This window comes from Macaca nemestrina, chromosome 13, assembly GCF_043159975.1.
Source record: "Macaca nemestrina isolate mMacNem1 chromosome 13, mMacNem.hap1, whole genome shotgun sequence".
Taxonomy (NCBI): Eukaryota; Metazoa; Chordata; class Mammalia; order Primates; family Cercopithecidae; genus Macaca; species Macaca nemestrina.
This window is the reverse complement of record NC_092137.1, coordinates 70,186,650-70,213,987: the sequence shown is the minus strand read 5'-3', so window position 1 is coordinate 70,213,987 and position 27,338 is coordinate 70,186,650. Positions and strand designations below refer to the sequence as shown.

General features: G+C 41.4%; 1 protein-coding gene across 1 annotated transcript; it reads right to left on the bottom strand.

Moving 5' to 3' along the window:
* Positions 1-1,297: 1,297 nt before the first annotated feature.
* Positions 1,298-27,123, bottom strand: LOC105483633 (MAX dimerization protein 1). The gene is made up of 6 exons (XM_071076858.1): positions 26,502-27,123; positions 25,682-25,781; positions 20,156-20,185; positions 6,438-6,552; positions 4,555-4,714; positions 1,298-3,850 (listed from the first exon to the last, which is right to left on the bottom strand). The coding sequence occupies exons 1-6, from the start codon at positions 26,572-26,574 to the stop codon at positions 3,663-3,665; spliced, it is 666 nt and encodes a 221-aa protein (XP_070932959.1). The 5' UTR covers positions 26,575-27,123; the 3' UTR covers positions 1,298-3,662.
* Between the last annotated feature and the right edge of the window lie 215 nt (positions 27,124-27,338).

The window sequence follows — 27,338 nt, the reverse complement described above, 5'->3', positions numbered from 1 at the left end:
CAATGATAGTGGTATTCTTGCCAATACAGTGTGGTATAAAAACCTAAATAATAATGTGTGTGTGTGTGTGTGTGTGTGTGTGTGTATAGACACTTTTCAAAAATAAGTTCTCTCTTGAAAGGATGGGGAAGAGGCAAGAAGAAATAAGCCCACAAAATCCATTCTCAAGCTCTAAGATATTGCTAGACGGTTATTTTGAGCATCACAATCCTACCTAGTTTACACTTTTTTCTTTTTTCTTAGCCCCCAGGATTTGCTCTTGGCCACTTTGGGGATGCAGAAGAGAGGCCCACAGGAAACCTAGGTCAAGGCCCCTTTGTTGCTTTTGAAAAAGTAGAGGTTAAAGGAAAATGCCCACCTTAAAAAATAAACAAAACAAAAAAACACTCAAGTGGCCAACTGCAGGATGAGGGGCTACTTCATGTTCAGTTCTGAATCAACACTGAAATTATTTTCATCTTGGGTTGACTGGGAAAATCTAGGTCCTGCCTAAAAATGTGATGCATTTTGAATCCCTAAACTAGCATTAGGTGTGTGACTACAGAAAGGAGCCAGCAGTTGCTATCAGCACCTTGAAGAATTCAAGATCTCTGCTTAGCAAAAGAGAACCAAAATAAAGACACCCTGGGTGCTCGGCCCACCATTCAAAGCCAACAGGGGATGGAAAGCTATGTTTTCAGGATGTTACAGAAGCACACATATATACTTTCTCACTGAATGAAATTAAATTAGACTGCGTACTCTTATTTTTCCCACTTGCACTATGATGGTATCAATAAGAGTGCAGTTTAGATTTTTTAGTTTTTTAAAATCAACTTTCACATAAAAATATGCATGTGCCTATATTTATACACGTCTATATTTACGTACAATTGTCAAAGTCTTAAAGGCTGGGGTTTATATCTTTGCCCATCCCCTCCCAACCCCAAATCCCTACTAGAAAGGTTTTCATCTTGCTTAAAAAGACAAAACAACTAAAAAGACTATAGCTCTTAGCAGTCAGGCTGGTGGATCAGTGAATGAGAGAGGATAGACTGGCAAACCAGGGCTGCTGGTCAGCAGCGGGGGCGGAGGATGGGGTCAGGGGATTAGCTGCCTTGGGCTGAGTTTGCTGGTCCTGAAGATTACAGTTTTGGTTAGAGAGAGAAGCCTGTCTAGCATGCTGACTCGGTCTACCTCGAGCTTTGAAAGTAATGTCTAACCCTGCTGTCAGTTTATCACAAGTGCATTAAAAATATAGAGATCTATCAAGTTCCACATTTATATGCAATCAAATTGAAAAGGACCAGACAAACAGTGCAAAGGTCAAATAATTACTGTTTTATATTGGGACAGTACATTTCAGATTTCAACCAAAAGACAAAAATGCAGTTTAACTCAAAGGCACAACAATTGAAACACAGAAAATAATGGCATCTCTTGGATGCCTTATTTCTAAATTAAACAAAGAAGTACACAAATTTTGTTCCCTTCCCTCCCCCAGTGCAAGCCCACAAGCTTTTTCCAAAGTCTTGAGCTTTCGATGCTGTCCTGCATCGTGGACTTGTGAGGCGCTTGGATGTAGCAATGAAACAAAATGCTTGAGAGGTCTAGTGAATGGCATTCAAAAGGGACCTCAAAGTGCAGACATATCTTTTTCAAACATGTTACAGGCTGAGCTGGCTCTGTGAACACCATCACTCTGCTTAAAATCCAGGAAGCAGGCTTTAAAAATGCAAAAGGCATACAAGTTGTATTTCAGTGCAAATCTTTAGCTGGTTGTTGGAAAAGATTCCAAAAATTAAAAAAAAAAAAAAAATCCTTTGTGTCACCTGCCCCTCCCCCCAGCCAAAGCTGAAATGAAGAAAAAACAAAGACAGAAGAATTACAGATGACTTTGGAATCATTTAAGAATCCACTACTTCCAATTAGAACATTTAGAAAAATACATTAAAGAATCATTTTTTAAAACACATAAAAGTAATCTTGCTTTTTGAGATTGCTCTTCGGGCATAGAATGAGCTTCCGTGGGGAGTGCGTTTGAACTTTGACCTTAGCTGTGTGCGAGGTGCAGACGCTGGGGGAGCTTCAGGCTGTGGTGTGCGAGTGACCACAGGCCAGCAGGCGCGCGGGGGGGGGGTGGCTGCCCGCTGCCGAGTCAGCCATTGAGCCCTTAGGTCGCAGTGCGTCCATGGATTTTAGGAATGTTCTCATCACTTTGTGACACACTCTGCTTCAGCATCACAGATTTTACAAATGGTTCAAATTCAATGAAAAAGATTCGCCAGAGGCTGAAAACATCAAGACCTCAAAAATGTGAATGCAAAAATATTCAGGGGAATGAACTAATTTTGTAGATACCTACATACAAAGTTTCTAGAACATCTATAAAAGCACAAAGTCATAAGAATTTTTTTCCATTACATTAGTTTATATAAAATGAATAAATAGTATTTATAGATTTAATGTGTCTTATGTACATATACATGTGCTCTGTTTTAGCTTAAATAAAAATGCTACAAAGTTGGAGACCACTTAAGGGAGAAATCATAACCAAAAAGAAAAATCGGCCTTTTAAACTATCAACCCAAAAGCCTCCATAAAGAAGTTTCTGGGTGTGTCCAAAAATAATCAATAAGGAGAGGAGTTCTAGTAACGGTGTACCATCCTCTCCTGTTCACCTGCAACAGAGTAGAAACGTGGACTTTTTCTTTCACTGATAATGGCTACTAGCGCTGCTAGTGCCACAGCTCAGTTATTGCTGAAAGTTCAATAGGAAAATAGATTATAATTGGACCAAATGTCACTTATTTGGGGGGAAAAAAAGGATAATCACTTTGTGTTAAGTGGGAAATGGAGATCTCATTTATCTCTGAGGTAGGAAAAAAAAATGTTCCAGAGACAAGTAGCATTAACAAAGTTGGAGGGGAGAATGTGCCTCGAGATAGCAGAACACAACGAGGTCCCAAGAACATCGCACAAAAATAGATTGTACCGTTTTGTTTGTGAGAACAAACAATTTGGAACTTTGATGAGCTGTGCAACCCCAAAGACACACTATCAAGGTGTCCATTTTAAAGTGAGAAATACTGCTCCCATCCACACGCGGTGCGTCGGGGGAATGAGCATGCGCAGTGTGAAGGGCGTGTTTTCTAGAGGTATTCCTGACTTCCTCACTGGTGGTGAGGTCCATGGTTAAGTGCTCTTAAATGCCGCTTTCAAAGCTTACTTTGGAGTTCTGAGATCAGGATCTCAATTTCAAAAGTTTGTTTCCTTCAGTTTCCTAAGTACAAGACACACTTGGACGTTCCTCCTAGGCAAGTAACATAGTAAGCCAGAAAACTGGAAGAAAGGTCTGGGAGAGGACACGAGGAGAGCAAAGAGGGGGGACTGCTGAGATGTGGACATTGCTTACTCGGTCTAAGAATTCTTGGATGCTTCAAATTGATTGGAATGTATAGTCTCTCAGAGACAAATTTTTATGGCGAGTAAAAGAGAAGCTAGTGGATGCAATCAGAAACCCACAATCCTAAGCACTTCCTTGAAAACAGTTACAAAGCTGATTTTGGTCAAGGTGGGACACTGAAGTTTACGTGCAAGGGAGTTGTGGGCAGGTCCAATACGTTACCTAATCAGAACCAACAGGGAGAACCTTCAAGGAGGCAGCCGCAGTGCCCATTCTCTTAGAGACCAAGACATGCCTTGTGACTGTCCTGCAGCTTTATTCTCTTGATGCTGGCGCTGGAATAGCCCTCGTCACTGCCGAGGCTCTGCATGCTGCCCCGCTCGTCAGAGTCGCTCACGCTGCTGCTGCTCCAGTCCAGATCACCCGTGAGATAGTCCGTGCTCTCCACGTCAACGTCGATTTCTTCTGCAGGGAGGACAAGAGAGAAGAACACTGATGGAAGCGCTCTGCAGAAAACTCAGGTGCAGTGGCTCATGCTTGTAATCCCAGCACTTTGGGAGGTTGAGGCGGGTGGATCACTTGAGGTTAGGAGTTTGAGACCAGCTGGGCCAACACAGTGAAACCCCGTTTCTACTAATACAAAAATTTGGCCGGGCGTGATGGCTCACGCCTGTAATCCTAGCACTTTGGGAGGCCAAGGTGGGTGGATTACTTGAGGTCATGAGTTTGAGACCAGCCTGGCCAACATGGTGAAACCTCATCTCTACAAAAATACAAAAATTAGCCAGGCATTGTGGTGTGTGCCTGTAATCCCAGCTGCTTGGGAGGCTGAGGCAGTGGAATCACTTGAACCCGGGAGGCAGAGGTTGCAGTGAGCCAAGATCACACCACTGCATTCCAGCCTGGGTGACAGAGCAAGATTCTGCCTCAAAACAAAACAAAACAAACTCAGGCTGAAAACCAACCCCAATCAAACCCTTCTGTGGGTTGTCACCTAACTGTTAGCAGGGAGGAGGAACCTGTCACTGCAGGTCACACTATTCGACTTCTCTACATCATACCCAATGTCTTAGTTCTTCCTACACTCTGCCTCCTGTCTGCAGCACTGAACCCCTGCTCTGGAAGTGGGAGAGGACAAGGGAGACAGGCGGAGAGTGAGAGGGGCTCACCCCTGTCGGAGTCGGAGCGCTCCGAGGAGACAGTGGAGCCAATGCTGTCCATCCGGATCCTCTCAATGCCCAGTTTCTCCAGCTGCCTCTTCAGGTGTCGCTGCTCTCGCTGAAGCTGGTCTATTTGGTGAACGGCTTTTCTGTCACAATCTTCAAGTTTCTGCAAGTCAAAGGGGTAGTTGTTGGGCCCCACAGGGAGATTTCTAAATGGTCAATGCCCCCCGCGTCTTCCTTTCTAGCAGTAGAATGCGCCAAACTTCCTCAGACGCCTTCTGGTGCCACTCGTCAAGCTTCTCCCTGAGACAGAAGTCGACTGGCCAGTGACTCCTGGCTTCGTCTGACTCTTCAGCATCGCCAGTGCTGGGGGTACTTGTCCTGTCACAGGGATTCGGGGGAGAGCTCTCACATGGTGGCAGCCTGGTAGCCCTCAGTTTTAGTATCAAAAAGACTGCAGGCAGCAGCCCCCAACCTGATCTCCCTTGTTTGCAGCGATCCCCTGAACACCTGATCTCTGAACCAGAAAACTGCACGTGACGGGAGCTTAAGAAACATGCTTCCATTTAAAACTATGTTTATTCAAGTACATGTCCCAATTACATAAGCACTTTTTTGTGTCATGCCAAATCTCAATTAACTTCTGTTTGTTAGCAGGAAATAATAGTCCCTTTTGATGTCCTGATTCTAATTTGTCCAACAGAAGAGTTTAGAAAACACATTTCCATATAATACTCATTTTTACAAATCTGCTCCCTAGCTTCTCATATTCTTCAGATAATTAAGAAGATTGTTTAATTGTAGCTGTTTTGCTTTAAATAGAGGTTTTCTCCCAGAATTGTCATGAATGTAGGCTACTAACCATAATTAAAGTAACATTTGTCCAACTATAATATGATTATACGAACATGCTAAACAGGGATTTTGGCTCTGCAGACTTTGAATCCAACTCCCCTTACCCTTTGCTATTCAGGCAGCATAGAAAGTGTCAACTCTGTGCCCAACACCCTGGGAGGTGCTGGGGCTGCGAGGTGAACACAAAGACCCAGTCCCCTGCCTCGTGGAGCATACAGTCTAAGGACTGAGACAACCCAGTGGTCACACAAACCACTGTCAAATGTCAGTTATGACAGGGCTAAGAGATACCCAGTGCCTGGACCACCTGTCACAGGAAGGAGGTCACTGAGTCGGGAAAGTCAGCGAAGGATTCTCTGAGCTAGACAGACTTGCACTGTGATCTGAAGAATAAGTAGAAGGGAACAGCATGGACAAAGGCCCTAAAGTAAGACAATATGACAGTGCCAGGGACTGGAAGAAGAGCTGGAGAAAGGGGACTTGGGGAACAAGATGGTGCTGCAGAGGCAGGTGAGGACCAGGCAAGGCAGAGCCTGGGGCAGGCCAGGTGATAGAGCTTGTCCTGAGCCACAGAAGAATTTTAAACAAGGTCGCATGTTGATTTGCACCTTGAAAGGACTGTTCTCAGGACGTATGGAAAGCAGACGGGAGGGACCCAGAGGGATACAAGGAGACCTCTGAGGATTTTATTGCAGTAGACAGTGGGGATGAAGATGGAAGTAGACCAGGTTGTAAAATATTTAGGCCTTGGAGATGGCCTAGATATATACGGTTAAGGAGCAGGAGCTATCAAGGACTCCTGAGTTTCGGGCTTGTACAACTGGATGGAGAGTTGGATGGACCATTTAACCTCTGGTGCATGGGAGTGAGAAACACTCAGCTAGGTTTTTAATAGGTTGCATTTGAGGTACCTGTGATTCATCCAATAGCCAGACTGGAGGAGTTCTGGGGAGAGGACTGTCCTGGAGATATAACAACAGACAAACCCTCACTGAACAGGTAAGGATAAAGCAGCATCCCAACAATACACTTACCTTTATGTGCAATTTGGCTTTTGTTAATAAACTCAACGTAGTGTGTCGACTTGATTCGGGTCCAAGTGGCACCAGCCCCTTCAGCTTCTCCAGGCACAAGCGAAGATGAGCCCGTCTATGAAAACAAGACCATGGCAGCATTTGAGATTTCACAGTGGGCCAGAAGCACCCCAGGCAGAATGAGTTCTAAAAGAGTGTGAAGTTGCCCAGCCCTTGCTATGGCAAATGCTACCAATGACCTCTTGCTGAATAAACATATTTTGAACCAGACAATTCTGGTGAAAACCAATGAGAAGCAAAATCCAAGGTTTTCAAAGCTAAGTCTGTTGATAATACAAGCGTTGGGGTAGGGAATAATATCTCCTATTATATGGTCATTCACATATGTAAATACTATATACAGCAATGATCCCTAATTCACGATGGTTCAATTTACAATTTTTAAAAATTTATAATGAGTTTATTGAAGTATTAAATGCATATTAGACTTGGGATGTTTTTTATTTATGATGGGCTTTTTGAGACATAACCCCATCATAAGTCAAGGAGCATATATATCTGTGGCGTTATTTGTTGAAGCTTTATTTGTAATAGCAAAGATTGAAACAACCCAAATGACCAGCCAGGAGGGAACTGGTTAAATAAATTATGCTACATCCACACCATGGAGTACTATGTAGCTATCAAAAAGAATGAGAATGTGCTTTATGTCCTATTAGGAAAGATTTTCCAGATATATTGTGAAGTGGAGAAAAGCAAGATTCCAAACTGTAAGTATACCATACTATCTTAAAGGCGGAGGAAAACAAGAATCTATATTCATGTTTTCTTGTATGTAGACAAACTCTGGAACGACACATAAGAAACTGGCTAGGCAGGGAGAAGGCAAGGAACAGTCAGAGATAAGGAAGGAAGCGAGGGGGGTTTTTACTGAGTCATTTTTTATACTTTTTGTTCTTGGAGTATGTCAGACCGATGCAACGGCACGGAGTGGGAGAGGGAAAAGAGCTAGATGAAGAAGCAGACATGGCAACTGACTGAAGAGAGAGCACAAGAGTTGCTCCAATTTAGAAATTTACATTTCCTTGAAATGGTTTGTGCTTTATTCTAGAACCTGGAAGATTCTGTGAATGTAAGAAACAGCTGAGATTTGGGGTTTTTGCTTAAGCTTACCACCTCCTTAAAGCCTTCCCAAGCCATCCTAGCTCACAGTGATTCCTCTATTTTCTCAGCACCACTTGTTCATACTATTCACTGGGAAGTTCACTGTACTGCCTGAATTGTTTTGTAATTGTTACTTAACGATTCACTGCAGTCTCCTTAGAAAGTCAGGACTGCAGCTTAATCATTGCTGTGCTGCCACAGTGCCTCAAACACATACGTGCTTAATAAGTGTTTGCTGAATGGATTATGTCGTCTATTCAACTAGACTTTAAGCTTCTAGAGGACAGAGTCCATCTCTACTGCATCTTTGCACCTTCAGCAGTGCTCAGAGTCTTCAGGTTTTAGATAACATTCATTGCCCACACACAACCTACTTGGAGCAGAGCTTCCTGGAGTCTAGGAGGCTACCCTCCAGCTGAATTGGGAAACAATGCAATGCCTTATAGGTTTGCCGTTTTTCCTCTTAAGAATTGTACTGGTATAGCAAAAGTTGAAATGTAGACCAAAAAAAGGAAATGGCTTCAGAAAGCTATAGGACAGGTGAATATGCATGATATTAATGTAAGAAGTCAATTCACACTCTCTAGGGAGACTTCAGGATGTTCCCCCAAGGCAGGTCTAGTAAGCGAGGCATCAGACTTCCTTCCTTCTGAGCCTCCTGCCTCCTCTAGGTCATGAGGAAGTAGCCTGAACTCTCCAAGGGCACTCTAAGGTTTGGCAAGCTTGGGGAGTACAGCATTCCTTTCTGAGCTAGGAAGAGGTAATGGGACACGGGTTTTACTATTTTGTAAGTCTTTCACTTGTTCTGAAAACCTGTCCATGTGGCAGAGTCATAGCAAAGACTCACCTTACAGGTTTGCTCCTCCCACTACTGCATCGGGTGGGGACGGGGAGGGGAAGGGAAGAAAACTTGTATGTAAAACATACTTGTTAATCTTGGATAATATTCTTCAACAAGAGCCATGAAAATAGATGTTATTAGAAACACTATGAGAAAGTATAATTTATACATTTATAAATTTGTCTAATTTATTTCTTGTCATAAAACTTATAGACTAATTTTCTTTTTCTTTTTCTATTTTTGAGACGGAGTTCTCGCTATTGTTGCCCAGGCTGGAGTACAGTGGCGTGATCTCAGCTCACGGCAACCTCTGCCTCCCAGGCTCAACAGATTCTCCTGCCTCAGCCTCCTGATTAGCTGGGATTACAGGTGCCGGCCACCACGTCCGGCTAATTTTTGTATTTTTAGTAGAGATGGGGGTTTCACCATGTTGGCCAGGCTGGTGTTGAACTCCTGGCCTCAAGCGATCCACCTGCCTCAGCCTCCCAAAGTGCTGGGATTACAGGTGTGAGCTAATTTTCGAATTAGAAGAAAAAGTTCAAAAATTAAAATTATATTTGGATATTTTTCAGTCAGCTTGTTATTTGCAAAGACTGCATGATTCAGTCTGCATGATTGTCATATTAGTACTTTTATGATGTTGGTTTATATGCAGATATGAGTGTGTGAATTTTTTTAGGAAGTTTGTCCACTGATAAAAATATAATAAAGTCATCTTTTGAAGCATTGTCATTTCTAGCCTTATAGGAGTCTTGCCCAGAAAGTGCAATTTTCACTACCTAAATGTGGGTTTCCAAAGAACACTCCTAGTTGTGAAACTAGAAATAAGCCATTTGACTAATTCCAGCTGAGGCTCATACTTGTTCATTCAGTGTTTTCTGGCCTAGTTCTACAAAAATAGGACCAGAATTCTTTCTGGATTTTTGCAGAGACCCAAAGCCAACTCTGTCTTTGGCAGGGTCTGCCTTGGCCTTCTCTGGCACCTCACAGCTGCAGCCTGATGGCTGCCCCCTGCCCACATGCCACTGCCTGCAGCCATCCCCACACTGGTGCCCGGGCCAACCACAGGAGAGCAATGAAATATATTAAGTAGACTCAGTTCCATCATATAGTAGTGAAATCCAATCTCTCAACCAAAAAAAGCAAACAGACCCCTCTGTTACGTACAGCTCCTACCAAGGCTCTCCAACCCTGACACACACACAGACACATAAACAGACACACATACACACACACAAACTCCTGGGATCTAGAATCCCTCTGCCAGCCCTGAGTACCCACGGAGCTCCCAGATCCAAAACAAGCAGAACCACCACCCATCTCAGCATTGTCTTCTCAGTTCTGACTACTTCCCTGCCCTGCTGTCCCATTTTAAACCAGGTCAAACTCCCGTTTGGGGAACTAGCAGGGGTTTTGCCATATATCCTCAACAGGAAGCCACCTGACACCTCAATCTGACCCCTGCAGTTGGCTCTCTTCCCATCACATCTTCTTCAGACAGTCTTCGCTCTGTTGCCAAGAGCTACCTCCCAGCTTCCTGGCTGCCTCTTCCTTTAGCACTGATCCACACTGCTTTGTACTTAGGTCATGAACTTTAACAAACTTCACCTTCTGACTCTTCAGAAATATAACTTTAATTATTCTGAATAGGCTGATATACCTTTGGTCTACAGCGGCATAAAGAAACCAATCTTTGAACTATAATAAGTCATGCTCCCAAGCAAGTATGGCCTATAACTAGTAATAACGAATTTAGGTACAACTATAGCTTCTCTTCAGTAAGTTTTAAGTATCCCAAATTTTATTGATTTTTATTTTAAATTTTTAGAAAATATTCTGACTCTTTCAGTCACTATGCAACCAAACATTAATGCAGTGATTAAGAGTGAATGCCTGGAGAAATGTGGTACATATACATAATGGAGCAATATTCAGCCATAAAAAGAATGGGATCCTGTCATTTGCAACAACATGGCTGGAATTGGAGATCATTAGGTTAAGTGAAATAAGCCAGGCACAGAAAGACAAACATTGCTTATTCTCACTTATTTGTTGGATGTAAAAATCAAAGCAATTGAACTCACAGATATAGAGAGTAGGAGGGTTACCAGAGGCTGGGAAAGGTGGTGGGGGTGGGGAGGAGATGGGGATGGTTAATGGGTTTAAAAAAAAATAGCTTGAAAGAATGAATAACACCTAGTATTTGATAGCACAACAGGGTAACTATAGTCAAAATAATTTAATTGTATATTTTTAAATAACTGGAAGAGTAGAACTGGATGGTTTGTAACACAAAGGATAAATGCTTGAGGGGATGAACACCACATTTTACGTGATGTGGTTATTATGCATTGCATGCCTGTATCAAACACCTCATGCACCCCATAAGTATACACACCTACCACATGGCCACAAAAATTAAAAATTAGTATTAAAAAAACAGTAAATGTTTGAGATCCTGGCTCTGCCACTTACTCCCTGTGTGACCTTGAGCAAATTACTTAACTCTGTGTAGCCTCAGTTTCCTTATTAGTAGAAAGAGGGTGACAAGTGCCTCCCTGGGAGGGCTGCCATGGGTACTGACTGAGACAAGGTATGGAAGCCCCTGGGTCAGGGTCTGACAGGGAGTACTCTGTATGTGGTAGCAGTTATCCTTTCAATCCTAGCTTCCTCTGTAGAAGGAGATTTACTGTGAGCAAACACAGATAATAATGGCCCTATAATATTCCTTTTACAATCAACAGGAACTAAAAAATGTCTCACTAGGCAGACAGAGGCTAACTGGCAAAATCCATTTTTCTGAATGCTTCCTTGAAGAAAATGGACATCTTTTGTCATTAAAATAATTAATGGAAAATCTAATCCATTTTCTGTGGAAACACAGAAAATGCTTATGCTAAAGGTACTATTTCTTTACATTTACAAAATTAGCAAGGGTTTTATAAAGCCAATGAATGCAAAATAAAAGATTCCTTTATTTCCTATTCACATCATGGAGAGGCAGGGGTAGAAAGGATTCCACGGTTGGGAGAGAGGCAGCTGCCTCACTTCTGCTTGCTGCAGGAGCAAGCATTCTGAAGAGCCTGGGCCTGCCTCCTTGACCTCTACTGCAAGGGCCAAAGGAAAATAAAAATAGAGGCAAATACGTATTGACTTGCGAAGTCCAAGCACACAGATCTTAAAATATCTCACGTGCAATAGCAAGAAGAAAGTATAACATACTGGGGAGCAAATTTAAAACAGATTGGGAAGGATCTATGGGAAGAAAACTATAAAACTTTCTGTCGAAAGACAAAGAATATTTGAGTAAATGAAAAAAATAGCAGATTCCTGGATATGAACCCTCCAAACAAAAAATGTCAATGTTCCTCAAGTTTGTTTACAAATTTAACACAATTCAAAGAAAAAAACTCCCAACAGTGTTCTTTTTAATGCTGGGACTACACTTCATCTAGAAGAATAGATGTGTGAGACACTGCCAAAATTTTTGAAAAAGAAGAATAATGAGGAGGAATGTGCTGTACCAGATATTAAATTGTATTATAAAGCTTCAATAATTAAAAACAGTGTAGTACTAATACAGGAATAGGCAGACAAATCAAGTGAACAGGATAGAAATCCCCAGAAACAGACCTAAGAATAGATAGGAATTTAGCACATAAAGGAGATAATGCCACAAATCTTTGGGGAAAGAATGGATTACTCAGAAAATGGCAAGAGAGTGAGGAGGTTAACATCAAAATAAATTCCAAACAGATTAAAGATTTAAATATAAAATATATTCAGATACCACATATTTCTGTTGTTAGTCTTCCTTAACTCTTGCCAGCCATGAATTACGGAAAGTAAACATCCAAGTGAAGGAAGTTATTAATGAAGAAAGTGCCGAGCTGTTTGAGGCACCAGCTCCTACCAGAGCTTTGGCACTGATAGAAGGCACCTGGGCTAACCTGCGTGTCTCAGACAATTCTGACGGTAGCTCTTCACAGACCATGCTTCCTTGATTCTATCTATGTATCTCTCTCAGGCTAGTAGATCTGCAAATTGGGGAATAGATTTAACAGAGTAGGATTATTAGGCAGATGGTGCTATCTGTAGATAGTGTCTCCTGCACTTAATATACTATCCTTAAAGTTCTTTCTGACTTGGATGTAATCAAGACCAGAAGTGGTACCAAATGAGGGGTATGTGGGTATGTGTGTGTGTGTCTGAGGGAAGCACTGTTATCTGTGATTACTTCTCTTCATTGAAAGTGTAACAGGCTGGGCCGGGCGCGGTGGCTCATGCCTGTAATCCCATCACTTTGGGAGGCCGAGGTGGGTGGATCACTTGAGGCCAGGGGTTCGAGACCAGCCTGGGTAACATGGCAAAACCCCATTTCTACTAACAATACAAAAATTAGCCAGGTGTGGTGGTGCACATCTGTAATCCCAGCTACTTAGGACGTTGAGGTACAAGAATCGTTTGAACCTGGGAGGCAGAGGTTGCAGTGAGCTGAGATTGTGCCACTGCACTCCAGCCTGGCGACAGAGCAAGACTCTGTCTCAAAAAAAGAAAAAAAAAACTATTATGTTATGTTCTGCTGCTTTCTTAGGTCACAGGCTATATTTTCTTTTTTTTTTTCTGCATTGTCAACCAGGCTGGAGTGTACTGGTGCCATCACAGTTCACTGTAGCCTCAACTTCATAGACTCAAGCAATCCTCCCACCTCAGCCTCCTGAGTAGCTGGGACTACAGGTGCACGCCACCACGCCCAGCTAATTAATTAATTAATTTATTTTGGTACAGATGGGTCTCACTATGTCGTCCAGGCTGGTCCTGAATTCCTGGGCTCAACTGATCCTCCCACCTCGGCCTCCTAAAGTGCTGGGATTACAGGTGTGAGCCAGTGCCCCCAGCTAGTCTTGGGATACAATATTGAGTAAGATCAAGTCCCTACCTTTGAGGTAATTAAAATTTAGTTGGAGTGCTCAAACATGTAGATGAATTATTGCAGAATGATTTGTAGGAGCTACATTCAAACCCTGACAGATATCAGCTCCCACCTAAAGTTATAGAATGGGCTCCCCTTTGTTCTTACCAAACACGTTCTTTCTTTTTCCTCACCCTCAAACATCCCATCTGACTTAACTTATTTCCAAGTTTTCATAGCCTATCATAACTTTCTTTTCCTTTCCAAATAGATCACCCTAAACAGGATAGCCTATTTTGAGGTTTCACCATTTTATCACCTATCTCAGTGGGTGCACAGACTTACCCAATTAAATAGCATCTTAAATCCTATAAGATAATTGGAGGTTGAACAAAAATAATTTTAGATATGGGTATGTATGAGCTGTATAATAAGGAAAAGAAGGTATTTAGTATAAAGTAAGAAGGAGCAAGTCTTATTAATGGGACTCGTAAAATTAATCCCTTAAAGTGTCAAGGGTCACAAGAGATTCTGCATTGAGAACAAAGCCCTACTAGGTGAAGATGACAAGTCATGCTTTGAAAAGGGAAAAAATACTTTCCTTCTTTCTCTAAAATGATCCCTTTATAAACAATTGCCAAGTGCATCATTATTACCAACTTAATTGGAACCCTAAAAGGTTTTGAAGATTTCTCACAGTTGTGCTGATAAATCTTTGTAGAAAATACAAAGATATTAATATATTCAGTGAATAATACATAAATAGCAGTTCACAGTGGCTACATTTTGGAGAGATAAGATCACTTCTTTATTAAAGTATAAAATACATAAGTACACCTCATTAATACTTCCTTTTTAGAGCCTAATTTTCAAATGCAACATATATATTATAATCATACTTGTTGGCTCTATCCCACTGTTTGACTATTAATGCCTATGACAAAAAGTCAGGGAGTAGCCCCAGAGTTCCAGGTAGGAGACTAGAAATTGGTCAAATGACCAGCGTGTGTCTCTCCTCCAAGTCTTGCCAAAGGCAGGTGTCATCTACTCAAGGGTTATAGTATAAGAAAGATGATTCTTGTGGTACAAATGTGAGTTCTTCTCCAGACCATCAATATAGACTGGATTTATACACTGATCCCTGTGTCTCTCCTTCGTAATAACCTTACCCCATGTTGCAACAAACATGGACTTGTTACAACATCCCAGAGTGAAATCTGAATGTGGTCAAGAAAGTTCAGAAACAATAAGAGTGATGCAACACATACCACAACTCAGGCCCAGTGCAAAAGTCAGGCCCCAGCCCTTCTGATATAAGGGACTTGGTCATTCGAAAAATCAAAATCCAAAAGGAACAATTACAGGGACCTGTAATCAATTAGAATATTCTTCCAGAAGAGACCTGACTGAATTAGTTTCTCATGCCAGACCAGATGCCACTGAAATACTGTTTGATCAAATGGAAATAACAGCTTAGACTGGGCTGCGGAGTCTTCCCCATGGAGCCACACAGAAATCTTCTGTCACAGGATCAGAAGACTCTGGCAGAGGTAGTAGCTCCAGACCAGGCACCTAATTCCAGCAAGAGCTGCATATGCACCATTCCAGAAAAATAGATGTCTACTATTAAAGGAAATGCCAGAGCCATCTTTTGAAAAAAGAGTCTATTCTACCACCTGGCTCCTGACCTATTGGCTGTAGCTTACATGTGTTCGCTCAGTCTCCATTTGCTGAGGGGCTCATTGAAAGGCTTTATTTTAAAGTGGAGGAATTCTCAGTTAAGAGAAAGATATAGCAGAATTATCATCAATAAAGGGTATATAACAATAAAATATTCAAATATTTTTATATTCCAACAATAATCAATTAGTTAACTAAAATGGGAAACCAATAGCAATCTAAAAATATACAAATCCAGGAATACCTTTTACAGGACATGTATAAGACCTGTGTGGAAAACTTCGCTACAAAACTTTGCTTAGAGACAGATCTGAATAAAGAGAGATCTCAATAAAGACACACACCAAATCCTGGATGAAAAGATCTAATATATAAGCATGAACTTTTCAAGGTTAACTTATATTGGAATTATGCAATGTTAATTTTTAAACTCCCAAAAGAATTTAGGGGTTGGGGAATTCATAAAGTTTTTTCAGGAAAAATAAACTGGTGAAAATAGATAAGAGCATGGAAAAATAAAAAAAGGAGAATGCAAGGGTATGTATTGGCATAGAAAGAAGAGATGGATCAATGGACTGGAAGAATAAGTCTAGAAGGAGACCTAGCCATAAACAAAAATTAAATATACACCAAAGGCAGCAACTTGAATCAGTGAGGGAAGACTGATTCTGTAAAGCTAAATGACAAACTGGACAGTTATGTGATAGAAAAAGTGTCAATATCTTTCATATATGTCCTTTAAATTACTGAAACTTTTCAAAATAAAGATAAATTCTTCAGTAGAAAATTGGGCAAACGCTATTGAATAGACAATTTGCACAAAGAGACGCACAGAGTCAAAGACATCAACACTGCTCAACTATGCTAGTAGTACAAGAAGTGCAAATTAAAACAAGTTGCCTGTGTGGGTGTTTTTTATTTTTTACTTATCAAACTCATAAAGGTTTTAAGTTACAACATCAACTTGTGAAATGTAGGGAAAATACTGCCTATAACCTGCCTGGTGGACAATCCAGCAATCCTAAAAACGTGCTCACCACCAATTCCACAGCTATAAATTTATCCTAAGGAAATAATTATGACGTTGGACAGAGATTTTTCTACAGGTGGTTTAAGAAAGCATTGTTTAGGTTCTGGGAAGAATCCAAACTAGGGGACTGATTACACGAGGTTTAATGTATTCATATAATATAATACTGGACATTAAGTAATGTTGGAAAAGGAGATTTAATGACACTGGTAAATGTTTATAACTGGAAAAGATGCTACAAATTATTACTATATGATCCCATGTTGGTTAAAAAAAACTGTACACAAAAGTCTAGATGGATATAGAACAAATGTTAGCAGGTGTTACCTCTGAGAGGCCTATTACAGGTGATTTTACATTCTTTGTGCTTTTCTGAATTTTCTAACTTTCCACACAAAACTGTATTTTCAGTTCTTTTCCAAAACAATTGGAAAGATATACTTCCAAGTTCCATTGGTTTTCTCTGAGTGCCAGAACCATGGATGATTTAAATTTTTAGTATTGTTTTCTGTATTTCTCAAAATTTTCTGCAAGATTAGTTTAAAAAAAGAAAAACCACACACACACCGCCCGCCACCCCCACACCCCTGAGGGTGTTTTCTTAGGAGCTCAGACCCAGAAAATTAGTTAAAATGCAGAGAAACACAGGCCATGTGCTGACTGACAAACCCCCTGTAGAGTGATATTAATCTGAGCTCCTCCACAGCAGTGCGTAGCCTTTACTGGACTCTGTAGTCCCAGCACCTACTACATGGCATCTTAGGTGCTCAACACCTATTCTGTTGAGTAGAGAATACTACCACCACCATTCTAGAAGTCTTTTCATTTATTGTCCCACCAATGCGAAGATACTTCAAAGTGTTGGTGTTGGGTATAATATCTTTACAGTTGAGTCCTGATAACATAGAGTAACACTAATTATTTAGGATCTCTAAAGTGCTATAGAAAAGGTTTCCATTCAAGAAAACTAACCCAAGTATAATCAGCTCTGCAATATCAAAAGGGAAAATCCCATTGTTAGAAGTTCTTTTCCTAAGTTGCCTTTTCTTCTTTTTTTTTTTTTTTTTTTTTTGAGACCCATGGCAATCTTTTTACACTTGATTATAGCCAAAAGGCCGAGAAGCAATGAAAGCCATGATAACCTTTTTATGCAATGTTATCAGGTAAAAAATGGCTAAAGTGTATTAGCATTTACCAGAGTGGTATTCTTTTATAGAACTCAGCTACTAAAACCAGGAAGAGTACAAAAACAGCTGTTCAACTGACCTCCAAACCCTGAAGTTCGTAAACATCCACACTAATAAGAGAGGGGAGCCCAGCAGCTTTAACCTCCCCTGAACTGCAGCAACCAATGCTTGCTTAAATTAAGTAAACTGAGTCCTGATTTTCCTTCTCTTCTGTTCACATGCTCTAGACTAGAAAGACTATCAAGACCTTAAAAGACCAAATTCCAAAAAAGAAAAGAAGGAAACTAGATAACTAACCCTTCAACAAGCAAAATTGACTGGTCTTATGGAAGCAAGCTCAATTATAGGCAGCTTGCCTAGTGGTGACTTCACGTCCACTCTTCTAGACGTTTTACCTCCAGCTTCTTGTGCACACCTCAATCTTAGCACTTAGTATATTAACTGAAACTGTCTCTGCATCTTTACCATTGGACAAACTGCACATTTATCTTGGATGAGGACCTTGCTGATTTAATACCCTACTAGGAACGCATTTAATACCCAGTAACACGCACAAGTTCTGGGGCCACCATAGACAAAAAATAAACATCCCTGAGGTGCTAAAATAAATAATACAATTGACATTCTGTGGCATTCCTGCAGAGGCAAAAGTCACAAAGTTTTAGTAAGTCTTTATGTGAAGGAATCAAATTTTAATAATAATAATAATAAATACCAAAGTAAAGTATTAGAGGGGTGAAGAACTAGAAGACTTTTTAGTAGAAACAGTCCCGGTTTACCCACATCACTGCAAAGGCAGGAAGAAGGGAGAGAATCTGAAGAGAAAATCTAAAGATGAGAAAGAGAAGCCACACTGACTACCTTTCCACTTTAAGAGATACTTTTGTGTTTCTAGTTCATGATATGTAAATAGCTAAAGCATAAAGGAAGCTTCAACTTAAAACATGGTCAGTCACGATCATAGAACAATTAAAAGGGAAGACAAAGGGATGAGCAGAAGCATATGTGCAGTGAGGCACACTCACCATCTCACACACACACACACACACACACACACACACACACGAAATTCCATAGTGGAGTAAAGCTAACCGCCCTCTTCTAGAATTCTACCTGCCTGGGAAGGGTTTGGTCTGCCCTTTCACTGATGAAACATAAATATAATTCAGATCCTGACTTTCAGAGTCAGGCTCCTTTTTCAAAGAGGGTTGGCAGGAAATAACCACGTCTTTAAAGAGCCATCATTACACATCCTTTTCTTGTTCATGCAGGGCACTGAGAAAGCACTCAATTTGGATGGGTAGCCCGCATTTCAAATTGATGGGAGCTCAGAGACCAGAATGAGGCTAGTTCAATGGTTCTCCGCCATGGCTGCACATGAGAATCACCTGAGGAGCTTTTGAAACATACGAGTGCAGAGCCTCAACCCAAACCAGTTAAATCAGAATTGCTAAAGGTAAGGTCTGGGCATTATTTTGTTTGTCTGTTTGTTGGCTTTTAAAAGCTCCACAGAAAGTTATCATTAATTTTTTTTCAGTATGGTAAAACCAAGTGTTTTTTCTTTGTTGTTGTTGTTTTGGGTATTTTGTGGCTTTTTTTTGGTGTTTACTAGAGATATACAAGAAAATTTGCTTTAAAATACTCCATGGGGAGAGGTGGTTTTGCTTATAGAAGACTGGCAAAATGCTGATAATTACTGAAGCTGGGTAATGGATACATAGGAGTTGATTAGTCACTCTACTTTTGTAGATTTGAAATTTTTTTTTTCTTTTTCTTTTTCTTTTTTTTTTAAGACAGAGTCTCACTCTGTTGCCCAGGCTGGTGCAGTGGTGGGATCTTAGCTCACTGCAACCTCCGCCTCTAGGGTTCAAGTGATTCTCCTGTCTCAGCCTCCCTAGTAGCTGGGATTACAGGCACGTGCCACCACACCTGGCTAATTTTTGTATTATCAGTTGACACAGGGTTTTGCCATGTTGGGCAGGCTAGTCTCAAACTCCTGACCTCAGGTGATCCAGCCACTTTGGCCTCCCAAAGTGCTGGGATAACAGGTGTGAACCACTGTACCTGGCCAGATTTGAAATTTTCTATAATAAAAAGTTATTTTATAGAATCAGCAGAAATAAAACTTTGTTCTCTACTCTCACCAGAAAAATCTACAAGTCTATGTGTATAATGTGTTTAATATAAAAATATGTTTAAAAATACACAGAAAGCATTGCAAGTGATTCTAATGTGCAACCAGAGTTGAGAACCACTCAGCGGCCTCAATGAAGGAGGGGCAACTGGATTTGGAAAATAAAGATTTAAGTAAGCAGCAAGAAGCAATCCAGGTGAGAGAGATTCCACTCAGGCTGTGGCAAGATGGAGCCCAGTGAGGGTGGTAGGCCTCCTCTAGTTAGGCACCATCTCCAATTTTTGCTATGCATACATTTGCCTGAATTTTGAGACTCTTCATTCACAAGTAAACTGCAAATATACATACATACACATGTTAATACACACGTGTTAATATTACACACATATATTATGTTTGTGTATATATATCTATGTATACATATTTTAGATAACATTGCCAATTATATTCAGTAGCATGTAATTTTTAAAAAACACTATTTGTGGAAATATTGCCTCTTACTAAAATGCTTTGGTCTGTGGAATAGTCATCCAAAGGCTTTCTTCAGTAGTGGGCTGGTGGGGGTGAGGGTTAGGGGTGTAGTCTTTTAACTGGCAAGCTCTATATCTACCTAAGTAATTTATGAGCAATGCTGCTTAGAGGGCCCTGGGTGAATTCTGAAATCAGGTGTTACTAGTGGGAAGAGTCAAAAAGAGCAACCAAGTTTGAACTTAATGAACAGAGAATGCAACAAAGCTCCCCGCATTCCACCTCCCAAATCCCCAACTCACCTATTCTTCTCCATTTCATTGTGAGTTGATCTGAAAGAGGGAACAATAAAAGAAGAATAAGATATTTTTGTCTTAAAGAACTACTTCAACACCAACACAATTCTTTTAACTTCCTTCTCTCCGAAGTTGATAGGAGAGATGTAGAAAGGGAGAAAAATTCACTGGGCTCTACTAAAAAAATTAGTCCATTTGAAGAGTTAGATAAATGTAAATACCTAAAATAGAGTTTAAGGTAAAGAGACAAACCAAGAAGCATGCCTTCTCTAGTGGAAAAATAATCCCTTTTAAGACAAGGAAGAAAAGGGGTCTATTTATACAAAAACAGCTGCACAAAGCAATGGGAATTTGCGTTACATAATATGACAAAGCCTTCTTTAGGCTAAGGGTAGAACAATGGAGGTAGCATCCCTACCCCACCCCTGCAGTTTTCCCTAGGGGTAGCATACACCAAAACTTTGTGTAAAGTTGCTTGACTATGCTGTTTTAAATAGTAAAATAACCCTCTTCCCCAATCTTCTGACTCCCTGAAGTAACTATCATGTACAAGATGCTACTGTTAAATAGCAACCAAATGATTTTAGGAAGGGGTTTCCAAAGCTCAGCTCAACATAAAGATGACAGGTTGGTTAAAGCAGAAGTTAGTGAAATGTGAAGTCCAGCTTTGCCACTGATATGCTGTGGAATAAATAAAATTCTTTACCATCCTGTCACTGGTTAACCTGTCTATAAGATGAGAATAAAAATAATTACCAATTATTTACTGAACAAGTATAGGCCAATGAGGTAGCAACTGTAAAACTGATTAGAGAGCCTCGGATGAAAGGTGTGATAGATATGAAACCATATGATTAGTGTATTTATGGCTGACCTTAAAGACAAGGTCTGGCCTAAGACTTTATGGACAAGTTACCACAAAGTTATAAGAAGTCAATGTGGCCCTTTTAGTGTCCTCCTCACACAACTCCTTCCTAACCAGTTATAAATCTGGAAGAAGCTACCAGCATTATAAAGGAGCTGAATCTTGACCTTTCTTATGAAAATTCTCTGGAGTTTAACCAGCTCAGGAGTTTACTCCCTGGTTCAGCTCATGAATTCTGTTGGGCCATCAATAATCAGCACCTTACTGGGCTTAGGAGATATATTCTCACAGCTATCATGGAGGAATACCACCTCAAGAGTGCTCAGCCACTTATTTACATCAGGGGCACCACCACCAAGTTCACTCGTCAGAGAATGGGGGTAAGGACAGCAAATGTGGGGGGATAGCGGAGGAAATGAGGAGGTTGTCTTGAAATGAGAAATTTCCAACCTAGCATTAAACTTCTCTTCCACAAGGACCTTGGGAATCAATTTTTATTCACAAAGAAAAAATAAATGAGAAAATGACAGTATTTTAAGTTTAGAATATTTGTTTTCTAGGTAAACAACACATGGACCTCATGTATTCAAACCAATCCAAAATTGGTTAACTTAAAAGTTTTAGGCTGGGCGTGGTAACTCATGCCTGTAATCCCAACACTTTGGGAGGCCGAGGCGGGCGGATCACAAGGTCAGGAAATTGAGACCATTCTGGCCAACTGGTGAAACCCTATCTCTACTAAAAATACAAAAATTAGCTGGGCGTGGTGGTGGGCGCCTGTAATCCCAGCTACTCGCTTGAACGAGGGAGTCGGAGGTTGCAGTGAGCTGAGATCGTGCCACTGCAATCCAGCCTAGCGACAGAGGGAGACTCCGTCTCAAAAACAACACAAAACAAAACTTTAAAATTGTCAGACATGGTGGCTCAGACCTGTAATCTCAGCACTTTGGGAGGCTGAGGCAGGAGAACTGCTTGAGCTCAGGAGTTGGAGACCAGTGTGGGCAACACAGCAAGAGCCCATCTCAATTAAAAAGAAATAAAAGCTTTACATTGATTCACTTGGTTATCCCTCAGCATTCTCCAGTCACATTGTTCTGAAGGTTTATTGCCTTCAATGGCCAACAGGATACTATAGTTAACAAGTATCTGGCATATACGGCAAACCTTTGGCTCTAAAGCACGTGGCATTTTAACTTTAACCAGGACTAGTAAATTCAAAGTCTGACAGATTTTTTTAAAAAGATGAAAGTAGATGGGCATGGTGGCTCACGCCTATAATCCCAGCACTGTGGGAGGCTGAGGTGGGTGGACAACTTAGGTCAGGAGTTCGAGACCAGCCTGGCCAACATGGCGAAACCCCTTCCTTACTAAAAATACAAAAATTAGCCAGGCATGGTCACATATGCCTGTAATCCCAGCTACTCGGGAGGCTGAGACAGGAGAATCACTTAAACCCGGGAGGTAGAAGCTGTAGTAAGCTGAGATGGTGCCACTGCATTCTAGCCTAGGCAACAGAGCAAGACTCTGTCTAAAATAAATAAATAAATAAATAAAATAAAATGGATGAAAGTATATGCCAACAGTTGGTTCAGATTACCCTCTTTCACTGTAGACAAGGACCATCCCTTGTAGGTGGAGGAGAGGAAAGTGAACAGGTTGAGAAGACAGTAGAAAATAACAGTACACAGGAAATTCTTACCAAAATATTTCTGGATTCTTTGAAAATATATAGATAAACTAATAGAGTTATATACTCATGTAAAATTTTGAATCCCCAAAATAAACTTTTAAACAAACTCCATAGGAAGCACAACTTCTTCCAAAATTTGAACAAAATTTTTAAAACTACAGATTTTCTTTGATTACTTGAGAGTGTTAAACACATGGTGCTTTTTCAAGGGGGACTTATAGCGAATGGCTAGAGCATTACTGAAGGGTATCCAGTTTACTGAAACTGAGTTATTAATAAAAAGCAGCCCTTTAAAAAATGATGAGTTCCGAGATGCCAGCCACCTCCATTGATGGGTAAACATTTACATTTTTAATTAAAGCATTATAAGAACACATTGATACCTTGTGTCAAAACTATTTTCCATGTGATTATGGAAAACAATGGATAACTCTGGAATCACTGATAAAGGTCAAATTTCACCATTTAAAAATACACTCTAATAAAAAAATAACTAAATCAAATTATGGCGTATCTGAGATAACCAGGAAAGATCCTTGGGTTCAAAAAGACTCCTCATGTCAGGCCACTCTAGCCACTGTCTTATAAAACAACTGGGTGGCAAGTCCTGAACTTCCTCTTTCATATGAGTGCCAAAGCTTGCTTTACTCATTGAACAAAACACACTTTTAAAAAGTTCTAGATTTCAATTCTAAATAATTAGTAATTGACTTCAAAAATCAGTAGGAAAGAAACTTCCATCTTCCTACGGATAATTTCAAAAACAACTGATATTCACAATTTCATTTTCGTTTTTGTTTTAATAAGCAACTAGAGAAACGTGAATAAGATCTGCATTTTCAGTTCCCAAGAAGTTTCCTATGTGGCTAAATCTTATCTTTTATTGTCCAAGGAAAAGTACCTCCCCAGACTCTACAAGCAAAAAGCACAGCATTTTCAACCTGTATGAACAAGAGTAAACTGTTATCCAAGGGTTATGTAAACCAGCAGTAATCTCTCCCTATCCTTTACCTCAGTTCAAAATTCTGACCATACATGGCTGAGGATATAAAGCTGATTCAAACCATGGGGTCAAGCTGCTTTCTCCGTTATGATTGCTTGTTCCTCAAAAAAGGAGCTATTCCAAATGGGTCATGAAGGAAATGATCACACTGAAAGAAAACTACCTGCTCCTGCCTCACACGTGTGCCTGGTGCTACGTGTGAATCAGGTTTAATCATGGTTTAATCATGGTCTCTCAGAAATCCTTACACTACTGAATATATTACACTAACTCACTAACAGTCAAGTATATGGACAACTGTGATAATCCCCTGTCTCTAACCATGGAAAGCAAACCAACCCATTAACAGAAGAATTTGTAGCCCTTTTTTTTTTTTTTGGCATAGTACTGATTCTTTCTACTAGAAAGAATCCATTTCTTGGCTTAAGATTCTTAACTACTATTATTTTTCTTTCCTAATCACCTTTTGGGACCAAACCACTTCAACATCTCATTTTTTTATCCCCACTAGTGAACATCCCCTACAACCTTCCTGTGAAACTAAGGAAAAAAATAAGGTGTTAAGGTATTAAGCCTAAATAAGTAACATGGACAATTCCTCTCAAATCATTAGTGGACAATAATAAAAGCCAAAATGGACTATGTTTTTCCAGAAAAATTAACTGAAAGGCCTCAAAATTCTTTTAAACAAATTAAAAAAAATACTGTATTAAAATGCAACACAGCTTAATTGTTTTTATACCATTGCATATTACAAGTCAGTATTAACAACCTTCTTAAAGTGCCTTCATATCCATGCACAAAACTACAGGCTACCACCTTCAGGTAATGCTAAGATTAGAGGACAAGCAAAACCCACCAAGTAATTACCAGGTTGATTCTTCATGTGCCATTTTTATTCAAGGGCATGGCACAAGTAATGCTGCTCACATCCTGTGGTTCCACCAACGATACTAATGAGGTGAACCAAGTACAGAAGACGCAGCAAGAACAAGTGATTTTTAGGTTTAAGTGGGAAATTCCTGGTCTGTATTAAGCCACAGAGAATATCAAATAGATACTTGCAAGGAGTTATTCATGAGGGTGAGGGAGGGATGAGGATTCTAAACCAGTGACGAAAAAATCAATGCTTTTAATTTACTGGCAGGAAAGGTATAGTTGAAGGGATCTAATAAAACGAATTTCCTAGCCAACTACATTTTAAGGGCAAAGAAGGGAGAAAAAGGGCAGTAACATTGATGGACTATTTACATGTACCAGAAACTATGCACAGGACTTTAATATGTGATTTAACTGACCATTAACCAAATCTCCAGTGAGATTCACAGCTTTTAAGAACTATGGTATAAGACAATCTATAAGACTAACATGGAAAGGTTGTAGCATATTAATATTTCGGTATTATATATTCCTCTATCACTAAAGAGGTAGGTTTTAACCTCAATCATTCCTCTTTGCCATTACAAATAGAGGTGACAAATTAGAGTATCAAACAAACCACTGTATTTAATTTACATGTCAAGTATGAGATCCTACCACTTATGCCAAATCAGGTACTTTAATGTGTTTATAAAATCATTACAACGAAAAGTAAAAGAAATGGATAATGTCCAGCATTTTGACTTATAGAAAACTTGCCCTGATCTGCAACTTCTGAAGGGAAAATATTGTCACCATTGCTAATCTCACTTGAAGCTTTCACAGATTTTTTTGTTCCAAAAGGGAAGAAAAGCGAAATTAAATTTTGAATAAAGTTCATAAAAAGTGTAAAACATTTCTATTTTTCTTTTCAGTTCCCTCAACCCAAACAGAAACAGCTTCCTACAGGGTCTTAAGTCCATGTGTACATTACTGAATCATGACGGCCACAATGTAATTTTATAGGGTTATAATCACAACAGGCAACTTACATTCAGCAGTTTGTGTCACCTACAATATAATCTAAAAGACAGAAAGAAGTATTTACCAAATTACCTGCTACTGCTGTTATTCTTTTTGGATTTGTTCCTCCGTTTTAAGGCATCTCTGTCCTTGTTATTGTATGGTAACATGGAGGCATAACCATGTTCAGCTTCTAGAAAACAGGAGGATCCAGTTAATGAATGGGCCCAGAATATTTAATACTCTCTCCTCTCTACAGTATTTCCTTTTTCCTTTATTTATCTTTAAAAGAATATTGTGGAAATAATTAAATGGAGTAAGGTGGAATTCTGAGAACAATGATTTAAAAAAAAAAAAAACAAAAACAACATTGTGTGAATACCCTCAGTTCGGAGCAGGTGTAAAGAGGATTCCAGCTGCTCATTGTTGAGAAAGACACAGTAGTGGCTAAGCTCACGCAGCCTGGGTTTCCCACTGGCAACGTCCAGCAGGTTGGTGCGGGTTAAGTGGAACCAGCCTCAGGCGAAGGTGCGGGGCAAGCACCGTGAGGCGCTGCTCCTCTGCCCAGGAGACTGGGGCGCTGGACCCACCTGGGGGCCGGCCGGGACCAGCCCGGGTGAGGTAAACCAGGGAGGCTATCGGAGGGGGCCCCGGCCACCCATTCGGGAGGGACTGCGGAAGGGGCGGCGTTCGGGACCCCGGCGGGCGAAAGCCCCTTCTCCACCTGATTCATTGCTCTAGGGCAGCGGCGGCCTCCCTTCGGACCGCGCGTGGGGAGAGCCGGAGGGGTTGGGAGCGCTCGCGGTCTCCCCGCCTCCAACCACCCCCGGAGCGGCTGGGCGCCCGGACCTGAGGCCGGCCCTACAGGACCCCCGGCCTCGGTTCGAGTGGACCCCTTCCCGTCCCCGTGCACCTCTCTCTCGCCGCTCCAGATAGTCGGCCGCCTCCAGCAGCATCTGGATGTTCATCCGAACCGCCGCCGCCATTCTGCACCGGGGGCCGGAGCCACGGGACCAACCCCCACTGCCCACGGGCTCGCTGCCGCCGCCGGACCGCTATGGAGCCCGCTGTGGACACCGCGGAGCAGGGCTGAGGGAGCCTCTCTGGCAACCACGCTCGACAAGAGAGGGAGGGGGGCCAGTGAGCTGGGCACCGCCGACACCGTGACAGAACCCGGAGCAGAGCAGCAGCCGCCACCGCCGCGGAGTGTTTATCCCCGACTCACCATCTCCCCGCCCCCAGCCCCTTCTCTTGACAGGCCAGCTTCGGCCGCGTTCCTCATTGGGCCCCCCAAAGAATGCCCCGCCCCCAAACTTGTGCGATTGGGAGAGGGCTTCACGGCTCCACCCCCCAAAGTCCGCTCCTCTCGCTGGTTGGTCACGCTTGACAAGGCCCGGGCTCCACCCCCTCTTTCCAATTGGTGACAGGATTCGCAACTCCGCCTCGTGCTCCTTCCTTGTTTCCCATTGGTTCTATACCAACAACCCGGGCCCCCTTTTGCTTTGTTAGTATTGGCCAAGAGCTGTAGCAGGCAAGCACCTCGCCGGTCTCCCATTGGTGAAGCCTTCGGAAACCTCCCAGCTACGATGATGTCACCTTTCTCCAGTTCAGGCGAGCCCTAAGTGGCTGATGGTCAGCGGCCTGCCTGCTCCTCACCAGGTGTGGCATTGGCTGGGAGGGCCGGTCCGGCGCTGGGCGGCGCTGATTCACCGGCAGCCGCGGAGCTCGGCTCCACCCGGCCTCGCCTCGG

What these genes read in the sequence shown, in the direction of transcription:
- LOC105483633 (XM_071076858.1), bottom strand. Translation starts at nt 26,574, where the DNA reads ATGGCGGCGGCGGTTCGGATGAACATCCAGATGCTGCTGGAGGCGGCC. An exon ending in AATGAAATGGAGAAGAATAG is followed by an intron (nt 6,553 to 20,155) that starts GTGAGTTGGGGA and finishes TTGTTTTCATAG; the next exon opens with ACGGGCTCATCTTCGCTTGT. An exon ending in AAGCCAAATTGCACATAAAG is followed by an intron (nt 4,715 to 6,437) that starts GTAAGTGTATTG and finishes TTTGACTTGCAG; the next exon opens with AAACTTGAAGATTGTGACAG.